Source organism: Conger conger, chromosome 2, assembly GCF_963514075.1.
Source record: "Conger conger chromosome 2, fConCon1.1, whole genome shotgun sequence".
In the NCBI taxonomy this organism is placed as follows: domain Eukaryota; kingdom Metazoa; phylum Chordata; class Actinopteri; order Anguilliformes; family Congridae; genus Conger; species Conger conger.
Genome location: NC_083761.1, coordinates 45,207,446 through 45,219,199, shown reverse-complemented (window position 1 = coordinate 45,219,199; position 11,754 = coordinate 45,207,446). Strand labels below are relative to the sequence as shown.

The window sequence follows — 11,754 nt, the reverse complement described above, 5'->3', positions numbered from 1 at the left end:
CAACTTACAATTTTCAGTGTTCCTCATGAGAGACGTTGGCAAGTTATCTAGTAACATTAACAGACATTCTGCTTATTAAAAACGACAATTTTGTTCAACGTGTTGTTATGGAATATGTGTTATTTGGTAGTCCCGCAGTAAGCTATATATAGCTCTTTGGTCCAACTCCAATAGAGCTCAAGGTACTTCCCTCGGTGAAGCCTGGAAGGCAGCAGGTTCAGGTCAGCCAACCACAGATAATGTGTACATACATCTTCGCAAGCAGTTTTTATTTAATGTATCTTTATCAAATAACTATATCCATGTTACTGAGCTAATGACTGGTGACTTATCTTTACCAATTATTAACTAATGTGAAACCAGAGCTTGTTTAGCATTTACTGATGATAATGAAAATGGGGGGTGGGGGGGTGGGGGGGTAGGCGGGACTATGGATTCGGCTCCATTATTAGTCAAGCCAAGTTCGGACTCAGTTAAATAAATAATGGATAATCAAATGAAGAAGTGCTTTCTATAGAAATGAGCCATGAAGTTAATAATTATATGCACACTGCTCAATAAACAACTGATCAATAAATACTCCAACCCTTAAAAGTTAAAACACATGAACTATGAGCAGTGACGCTGAAAGATAGCAGTTAATACAAATCTTTTTTTTAGATTGGTGAGTCTCTCCTTTTTTACATGCACAGTAAAACAGCCAGTGTTAATTATGTGGTTTGCCTTAAAGATTATTTTCTTGATAATGGTACTCTATGGTGGAGATTCTTTAGGAATTTAAGTGCACATACTGTATTATTTCAAGTTCATGTAGCCAAAGCTAAGCTCTAGTTGTATAAAAATGAAAAAGGACACAGACAGCAGTATTTCTGAGGAAGAATCTAGTTACACTGGTAAACAACACTAAGTCGTTTCTTTTTCAAATAGAATTTGTATGCAGAACTGATGGAGAAGCTGGTGGTTTTGCTTCTCCTGGTCACTGGCAGTACTACACATTTTGTAGGTAAGAGCATGTTAGAGCTCAATGGCAAAATCATTCTACGCATGCTTATGGTAGGTCTCAGCGTCATTCATGAAAATGGGAGCAGTGATTTCATTTTGTTTTAGGAGTGGCCCTTGAAATCTGTTAAAATAGCCTTTTCCATTCTCTAAAACCCCAACAGATCTTACAGGCAAAGTTTTTACCTTCCCATCACAGTCTAATACTGGATATGCAACGCTCACGCCTGATGTGGAGGGACCTTATTCAGCTCTGACACTCTGCCTGAGATCCTTCCCTGAGTATGGAAGAATAAATTCTCACTTCTCCATGGCCACACCATCACACGACAATGCTTTTTTGCTGTATCAACCAGAAAAAGGAAGATATCAAGTGCATGTCAATAACAAGTTTTATGACTTCCAGGGGATGCCAGACAATCAAAAAGAAAGGAATTCGGTCTGCTTGACCTGGGACAGTAAAACCGGACTTACTCAATTGTGGGTGAACGGAAAGCGCAGTATAAGGGTGAAGCTCTACTTAGAACCTATTGCAACTGCAACTCCTATCATAATCCTTGGCCAAGATCAGGACAATTATGGTGGGGGCTTTGATGCAAAACAGTGTTTGGTTGGAGAGTTTACAGACGTACACATGTGGAATTATGTTCTTAATCCTTGTGAAATCCAGACCTACATGAATAGATTTGCATTTACACTAGGGAATGTTCTGAATTGGAAGGCACTAAATTTCAAAGTGAAAGCTGAAGTTCTTGTTGAACCAAATCAATCAGGTGACTGTAATTAGCACTGTAAAAATAAAAAATAAAAAATGCCTTGCTTTGAGGATACTCTTTTTTATGTTTATCTTCTAAGGGCTTCGTATGAATGTAATAGTGGGCTCCATAACTTCTGACAGCCTTGATGAAGAAAAAATGAAGAAAAAGGGTCACATATAATAACCAATGCAGATACAATACATATATACATATAAGTGGCAGGTGAGGCTCGGTTTGCGGAAAAGAGACAGGGCAATCCAAGGATCAACCCTACTGGCTAAGAAGGCACACACCTCAGACTGTGTATCTGACAGAAGTGGTTTTGTAAAATCAGCCTTCAAAGTTTTGAGTGGTTGTCACAGTTTCTCACCTAGAAGTGACCTAGGTGTAAAAACTGGCCCACAAAGCTTTAGAGGCTTTGGAGAGACTGGGGGCAGAACATATGTCTGGGGCTGCATAAAGTGTCAACGAGCTGCATAATGTAGGCATAAGCTTGAGATGGGAGGCCTTACACTTGAAAGGCTGTGTTTTTTTAAATAATAATAATTACAAGCTTTATTTACACACAGTGAGCACTTTATTAGACCTGTACACCTGCTTGTTAATGCAAATATTTAATCTGCCAATCCTGTGGCAGCAACTAAATGCATAAAAGCATGCAGACATGGTCAAGAGGTTCAGCTTTTTAGTTTTTCAGAAATTTGATCGAAACAACTTTGACCGTAAAATGATTGTTGGTTCCAGACTGGGTGGACTGAGTATCTCAGAAACTGCTGATCTATGCACAATAGTCTCTATAGTTTGTAGAGAATGGTGCGAAAAACCAAAATGTCCAGTTAGCAGCAGTTCTGCAGGCAGAAACGTGTTGTTCATGAGAGAGGTCAGAGGAGAAGGGCCAGACTGGTCAAAGCTGACAGGAAGGTGACAGTAACACAAATAACCACACATTAAAACAGTGATATGCGGAAGAGCATTTCTGAACACACAACGTTTCAAACCACTAAGTGGATAGGCGAAACCAGCAAAAGACTTAAGAAAAAAAAAAAAAGTCTCATAAATACCTAATGAAGTGCTCACTTATTGTACATAGCACCCTTTATACATAAAGTATGTATGCTTTACATGCAGTGCTAAGAGCATAGCTTTTCTGCACCCATAACAACACATCAAAGTATCAGACACCGGGACAGAGGAACCAAGCAAAACACCGGGCTTTATTACAGCAGGCAGAGCCAGGGGCAAACAGAGAGTGTAATCCAGGCAGGAACTGGCAAAGTTTAAAAATCGGGAAGTCAGTCCAAACAAAACAGAATTAAGAATCAATAATCCAATAAAACCAAAAAAAGCCAGGCAGAGGTTGTTAAACAGGGAATCGTTCGTTTTCCGTTACATGTTCTGTGCTTGTGTCTTTTTTCCATCAGCTCATTCCATAGTCCTCCCATTCATTCATTTGTTTCACCTGTCAATTTAGTTAATTCAGCGGTGCATTTATACCCATTTCCCGTATTCCTTTGCCAGATTGTTGTGTGCGTACCTCTGACTTTCCAGTTTTTTGATTGCCTGACCCATTTTGTGTACTCTGCTGTTTACAATTTTGGATTGAACATTGTGATTACGATTTGTTCCTTTGTACTGTTGCGTGGTCGGACTGCTTTCTGGTTAACAAACCTTTGCCTGTAACATGGACTCTGTTTTGGATTATCCTTATTGCAATAGTTTTCTGGCGATAGACCTGTAGTTGGAAATGAATAAAACCTGCTATTTTGCGCATTTCCTGGTTGCGATTGGTTCTTCAGCCCTGGTGCCTGACAGTCAGCTTGTTGTCCATGACTGACTGCACAGCAGCTAATTGCAGTTTGGTTCAGTAGCATATCTTATAGAGTGATATGCTAGGTTTATAGTTTAGCCCCTGTTTCAAATCTATCATTTGGTAGTTGGCTAGACAACAAACCAAATGTTAGGTAAGGTGTGTTACAGTGAAGGTTTGCTGTTTGTACCTCAAAGGCTACAAGTACCTGATCACGATGTGCTAAAACCAGGTTAGACTGCGGCTAAAACATAGATGCAACCACGTCATATGGTCAACTGACTAAGAGCCTACATTTAGTACCCACATTAGGTAATGTACACTCACTCAGCACTTTATTAGGAACACCTAATAACTTACTGTAAGGCTTGTGATTATTGGCACTGAGTTAATGATGCCAGTGGGATTAATTACAACCTTTGGCAGAAAGAAAGTCAGTGTGGTACTGTGTTAGGAAGACTGACCAGAGTGGCAAGAAGTTTGGTAGGAGGCAGACGACAGAGAGGTGTTTTATTTATAAAACCAAGTGACACGGCTACATGTGCAACCAAAAATATACATATAAAACAAAAAAAAAGAAATTAACAAGTAACTTGGCTTTAACTGAACAAACTTCAAATCATAATAACAGAACTTAACAACGTCACGTGTACCCAGCTACATACTGACGTCCCACCTCCCCAGCAGCTAAACAGCAACTCTTTAAATAGGCCTTCAATCAACCCCAAACCCCGACAATCTAGGTTATACCAATCCCGCCGGTGTCTCTCCTGAACACAGGTAAGTGATACAATTGTTAACCATTCCTTGTCCTCATTTAGCCCAACCGAAACCGTTCACATGGCTTACTATATAACATATATCTGTAATCACATAAACAAATCACAATCAATATACATACATAACTTACTAAACATTTCCCACCCCCCCCCTACTTGGTCTGGTCCCGTGACATCACTCATGATATCACCTAGGATACAAATACAGGAAGTGTTTGGCTGCTTCCTCCTTTTGCCTCTGGACCACATGGTGAGTATGTTAGGATTGGAAACAAAGAAGACTGTAATTAACTTATGAAACATAGAACTAACCCAATAAACAATTAACTAAACTTATAATACTTGTCAGTATTTTCCTTTACCAAGAGATGCTGATGTTATGCGAACTGTAATGAAACATAATGCAAATAAGTGATGGAATTCTGGCTAACAAACAATTCAAATGAATAAACAATATGGCAATGATGATGGCAATGGGGACAAATGGTGTGTTCTCACCTACTTTGTCACATACTGGCATTCTGTGCATGGGGCATATTCATGGTAAGTGAAAGGTGTCTGATGTGGGTCTGGGACGCCAAGCTTCACCATTGAGGCTTCTGATCAAGGGGAACCACTAGAGGAGAAAGGGGGAAAACGGAAAACAGGACAGAAACTCGTCGGCGAAACGCCAACTAAAATAGTACCAAAAACCTGCTACAAGAGTCTGAAACACAGTGTAACTCAAGCACAGAGCAGAGGGACAATGAGTCTTAAATAGGGTACAGCCCGCCTACCAATAACAGATAATTGGTTAGTAATTAGACTGCACCTGCAAACTAATTATCCAAGGCAGCAATCTGCATGCGTGAGCCCGAAAAACAATACTGCCTGGAAAATGAGTAGGAAAACCCTGACAACATTACCACCCTTTTGGCTGGTGCATGCAATTGTTGTTCATTGTCTGGTTATTTGGTTGGTAGGAACTATATTAGGTTCAGATCATCTGAGCTGGGCCTTTTTGCACAGCCCTCTAATTTTATACACATCATATCTTGTGTAATGTAAAATGTCAATTGACCTACCACAAACCAGATGTAGAGATTGATATTGAAATTAATGTCTCTCTATCATAACAATTTATTGTTTCAAAAATTACAGCGGAGAGTCTGCATCTGAAGATGACAGTGAGGTCCAGGTTAAATCATCAGGAGACAGTCCTCTTTCTGACGCTGTGGTCAGTTTGTCTCTTATGGCATCACCATTAAGTTAATTGAGGATTTCTTTATTTAGGCCAATCCAGGCTGTTTTTATTCAGGCAACATACAAATATATATTTTTGTTGTGCACAGGTGTGTGACTTTCCAAAAGAAGAAGGCACTCCATGAATGGAAAACTCTTCAATGTGGCAAGTTCTGAATTTCTCAAATAGCACAATACATATGATATGGCAGTTTTCAGTCCTTTGAGAGACTCACAACCTGTCAGATTTAAGAAGTTAATTCTCTGTAGTCATACTTTGTAGTTCTGAGGGTGTGCATATTCAATATTAAATTAATGTGAATCAAATATCTTCCTTAATTAATGAAGATTACCTAAATGTGATGCCTACTGAAGGCGGCACGGATGGTGCAGTGGGTAGCACTGCCGCCTCACAGCAAGGAGGTATAAGTGTGTGAGTGAATGGTGTGTGTGCCCTGTGATGGACTGGCAACCTGTCCAGGGTGTATTCCTGCCTTTTGCCCAATGTATGCTGGGATAGGCTCCAGCGACCCTGTTCAGGATAAGCAGGTTCAGATAATGGATGGATGGATGATGCCTACTGATATGGTTGTTCAGGCTACTAGTGTCACAACTAGTAACTAGAGTTAACTTCTGCAATGTTCCTGGTCAATCCAACTGCTACAGATACATTTTGGTCACAATGACAACCTTTACAGGCTTTTTGATTCATACACACCCTCCAAGTTGAGGAACAAATATTTTCTCTTCCAATACTGATATATTTATTTATATTTGTGCAGTATTTATGAAAAATTATTTAAAAGTTTATACCCCAATGTAGAGTATGTTTATTAATTTTTTTCATGCCCTTTCACTGCAGCAACTACATAAATGTTTATGCACCAATCATGATTGACAGTGATTCTGAGCCAGAGGAACATATAGTGAACAATGTAGAGGAATGTAGGTCCTGGTTAGTAATACTTTTATTGAGTATTAGTAATGAGTGAAAATAATGAGAGTAAATCTCTGCTAGATGTATTGCAATTTTGAGCCTTTATGAACCACACATTTGTTTTACAGCACAGATGACCTGACTGCTGTGAAATTTGTGTCAGAACTGTCTTCAAAGATAAAATCGATCGACAGACTGAACATTAACAGAGAAAACGTTTGAGATGGAGCAGCCTGTGGTTTCGACATGCGTCCTATGACCCATGTGGTGACATAGTGGTAAAATTCACTGATGCAGGACAGTCTGAAGATGGAATGGATAATGGCGGTCCAAAAATTTGAGTTCCTGACCCTACTCATGAACTGATCTCAATGAATCTTTGAAGGGCCAGAGGGCACAGCAAGTTCCTCACACTTGACAATACGGGTAAAGTTATGTAAGAGGAATTCCTTTAACTTTGATTTTAGACTTTAAACAAGCAATGATCATTACACCTGCCATTATATAATGGTTACTACCAACATCAGTGAGCAGTCCTGTGGGCAAATCCATCAAAAGGTAGAAAAAAATGTAGAAAATATTAAACTGGTGTACTAACATTATAAGAGCTCAAAGTTACTGGAAATTCTAGATTTGATCCAAAAGGCCTCTCATATTTTTCATGTGGCTCCCAGAAATAAGGCCCTTAGCAACACACAAACTGGCCTTCCGTATAAAAGTTTTCTTTGAAATTACAGTCAATGGATTACTGTTACATCTGTAATTACATCTGTCAAGAGACCGTTGAATACATTTTTCCAATACATGGCCCCAAAGATTGATCTAGTCCACATGTAATGTCAGTCACAAAGAACATCAATTTATTTTATTGCATAGCCTTCCATCATGATTTTTTTGTGCCTTTCATAATTCTTTTATTAGACTAACTTATCTATAGCAAACCAACCACAAGTCAACTATTTGCGCTGACAGTGCTGGTGCTGAAATACAGTACTGTGCAAAAGTTTTAGGCAGGTGTGAAAAAATGCTGCAAAGTAAGAATGCTTTCAAAAATGTTAATAGTTTATTTTTTCTCAATTAACAAAATGCAAAGTGAGTGAACAGAAGAAAAATCTAAATCAAATCAATACTTGGCGTGACCACCCAAATATTGCATCAATTCATCTAGGTAGGCACTTGGACCAAGTCAGGGATTTTGTAGGCACATATTCAGGTGTGTGATTAACCAATTATATCAAACAGGAGCTAATGATCATCAATTTAATATGTTTTTTACACCTGCCTAAAACGTTTGCACAGTACTGTATGTAACGTCAGTCACGCAATTTATTTGAAGTTATTAAAAATAATAATAATTTAATTTAAGCTCTATATCCAAAGACACATGTTAATTTTAACTAAACCTATAGATACCACCTCATCTGGATTCATTCATTCATTCATTCATTATCCTAACCGCTTATCCTGAACAGGGTCGCAGGGGGGCTGGAGCCTATCCCAGCATACATTGGGCGAGAGGCAGGAATACACCCTGGACAGGTCGCCAGTCCATCGCAGGGCACGCATACCATTCACTCACACACTCATACCTCCGGGCAATTTAGACTCTCCAATCAGCCTAAGCTGCATGTCTGTGGGAGGAAACCAGAGTACCCAGAGGAAACCCACGCAAACACGGGGAGAACATGCAAACTCCACACAGAGAGGCCCCAGTCGAGGGGGATTCAAACCCAGGACCTCCTTGCTGTGAGACCATCATTTAGACTACCGGTTCCACTGCAGCCATCAAACGTCAACTAGTTTGTCAATGTACAGACAATCGATTGGGTCATACAGAACATTTATTTTTCTACCTCAATAATTAGGCAATCATAATCCATTTGTGTGTTTTGGCAGGGGGCAAATGTGTCGGAGGTAGCTGTCCAACACAAAAACAGGGACAGTGAAAACAGGTTAAACGAATGAATGGGAATGAATGGGAGACAGACAGACTACGGAAAGCACAGAGGGTAAAAATACACAGAAATGCTAATAACTTATACAAAACCTACAACAATGAAAAACACAGAACCTGACACATGGACAATCACGTAGCCGATGTGAATAGCCACCCGCTTTATAATAGTTAAATAAGAAAAAATAAGCAGAACAACTACATTTCTCATTAAAATCAATTCACTATATGGGAATGAACGTGTGCATCAACCATCAAGAAATGAACCTTGCCGATTCTCTAACTTTGACGCTGCCGGCGAACATGACGCAATGGCCACAGTGGAGCTGCTGTCATTAATTGCAATGGATTAATTCCCTCAGCGTCCGATGTCTGACGCTGATGGCTAACATTGATGGTTGCAGTGGAGATGAAAATTAGTGTTTTGAATAATATAATTGTTTACAATTTAAGCAAAATTAGTGGTTCCATGCCATTTAGAACTCATAAACTTAACAAACAGAGATATGCAAAGTGTTGGCTTGTGGACTGCATATTGTAAGTGGACAAGCTGTAACATCATTATTTATGTCATTTATGTAATTACTGGAGATAATAAATAACAATAAAATTTTCTACTTCAGTAATTTGAACCCAATTTTGAATCGAACCTGACTAGATTTTTGTAATGTCAGTCACGCAACTTGATTAGGAAAACAGCCACCACAGCACAAAGAAGCACATAGCTAGAGATGAATTGACAATATTTCCATGTCAAACAAGGGCCTGGTCTACTTAGCCAAAAAACTTGAAACTTAATAATAAATTGTGTTTATTTTTGTACATTTTTGTCATTTAGCAGACGCTTTTAATCCAAAGCGATTTACAAGTTAAAAACATAACATCCATAAATAGAAAAATACGCATGGCATCTGTTCTAACCGAAAAGCAATAGTCATTGTAAGTACATTTCTTAGTTTTTTTTATATCGGGTTCACAAGATTGATGTGGGGGGGGGGGGGGGGGGGATGGTAAATCAGGAGGGAGGATTTATTTTTTTATAATATATGGTGTACAAGAGGGATTTTGGAAGGGGGGAGGGTCAATCAGGAGGGAGGATTAAGGTATAGTCTGAAAAGGTGTATTTTTAGTCAGTGTCGGAATATGGGGAGGGATTCTCCTGTCCTGACAGTGGAGGGCAAGTCATTCCACCACTGAGGAACCAGAACGGAAAACAGGCGGGAACGTGCAGCTTGACCACCTGGTGCTCGTAATGAGGGACCATAAGGCGACCACAGCTGGCAGATTGGAGTGGTCTTGCTCGGGTGTAGGGAGCAATTAACGTTTGGATGTAGAGTGGGGCAGTCCCCTTAGCAATCTATAATGCCAACACTAGCGCCTTGGAGCAATAGGCAGCCAGTGGAGGCAAAACATTATAAATGTTTATATGCTTATTACAAATATTAGATAATGTAATAAATACAATGCCAGCTGTACAATAATACTTGTCACAAAACTTTCCAATTTGTAACGTCAGTCACAACGGATTCGCCCCTATGTATCTTGCTGCTAAGACCACTAAACTGCAGTGTCTCTCCTTATATCCTTGCAGTACAGTAACAATACAATGTTTATGACTTGAGGTTCTTCAAGAAACCACGAGGAGACCGACCAGTAATGACAGCTACTGTCGACAAAGGATGCTACTAATGGGGCGACATGGCTCAGGCAATAAGAGCAGTTGTCTGGCAGTCGGAGGGTTGCCGGTTCGATCCCCCGCCCTGTGTCGAAGTGTCCCTGAGCAAGACACGTAACCCCCAAACGCTCCTGACCTGCTGGTCAGCGCCTTGCATGGCAGCCAATTGCCGTTGGTGTGTGAGTGTGTGTATGAATGGGTGAATGAGAAGCATCAACTGTACAGCGCTTTGGATAAAGGCTGTCACGTTTCAGGTCTGTCTCGCCATGTTTTATGTTTATTCATGTTGTCTTAGTCACGTAGTGTCTTATCATGTATTATGTTAGTCTAGGTTCGTCATGTTGTTTAGTTTATTTCTTGTTACGATTTATTTTCTCGTCATGTCTAGTTATGTTTCGTTACGATTATATTACCTGGTTATGTTGAGTGATTATCGTCTTAGTTTCGCTTTGTGTTATGTTTCGATGCATGTTTATTGTTACGTTAACTGGTCGTTGTTATGCATACACTTTTACATGTTTTTCCGCAAACCTTGCGTTCCGCCTTTTCTCTCTCTCTCTCTCTCTCGTTCTGTCCTTCACTCCCCTAGTGTTTCTATTTGTCTATTTACTAAAACTACTAACGTTAGATCAGGATTGGGTAGAAACTAACAAGACTAATCATGTGTTCATGTTACCTTACGTTTCTCGTGCATGTCATTTACTAATTTACTAATGCTAGGGCAGGATAGGTTTATTACTAACGATTACTAATCTCCTTGTTAAACTTGTCATCCATCGCACCTGTTTTCCATTTCCTTGCTACGCTCTAACTAATTGTCGCGCTACTGTTCACTGCGAAATTGTCTGCCTCTGTTTACCACGCAACTCTTGAGCATTATTTACTGTTTGATTACACGTTACGATCCACGCCTGTTTACCGACCATTGTTTATTGATTTCTGTTTTGTGACCATCGTTTGTTTTTTGACTTCGTCCTTGCCTACCGTTTTTGTACTTTTGCTTCGCTGATTGTTTCATGGTTTCGACTCCCGCTTCGTCCACGACTACGCCTCTGCCTGCCGTCCGTCTGTTCATCTGCCCCGCTGACAGCTCTCCTGCTACCGGACCTCCCTGCACGTCTACCGACTACGAGTTTGCCTCTTCCCTCGGCACCGTGCTTTTTGTTTGTTTACTTTTTGTTTGGCTGGATCTACGTGTATGGACTTTGCTTGTGTTGACTACTCTCCTGGGATTCGTCCCGAATAAAGCCCTGAGGGGTCTTTATATTACTATTGTTTCTGAGTCGTGCATTTTGGGTCCAACCCCCACGCACCCGTCTCAGAACAATTTCGCCACAATGGACCCTGCTGACTCTACTGCCATGTTCCACGCCCTCCAGGAACAAGGAGCCATCGTCCAGCAGCATTCACAAGGAATCTCCGAGCTTCACCTGGAGATTTGTGAACTGTGTGCGGAGATGAAGAAGCTCGCTGTCGCGGTCCTGCTACAACCACGGGAGGAGCCTACCCACCCACCCACATCCCCAGCGTTCAACCCCATGCAAACCTGGCAATTCCGGGAGCCCCAACAATCCCCCCCCGGAGAGGTTCGGTGGAGAACCTGAGAGGTGCAAGGCTTTCCTAC

General features: G+C 40.5%; 1 protein-coding gene across 1 annotated transcript in view; it reads left to right on the top strand.

Annotated features, from left to right (window-relative positions):
* The first annotated feature begins 712 nt into the window (after positions 1–712).
* LOC133121232 (serum amyloid P-component-like) overlaps positions 713–11,754 on the top strand; it is a 46,696-nt gene continuing 35,654 nt past the window's right edge. The window contains exons 1-2 of the mRNA XM_061230434.1: positions 713–761; positions 1,143–1,772. Coding sequence (XP_061086418.1) covers positions 713–761; positions 1,143–1,772 — 679 coding nt within the window. The remainder of the gene's footprint in view (positions 762–1,142; positions 1,773–11,754) is intronic.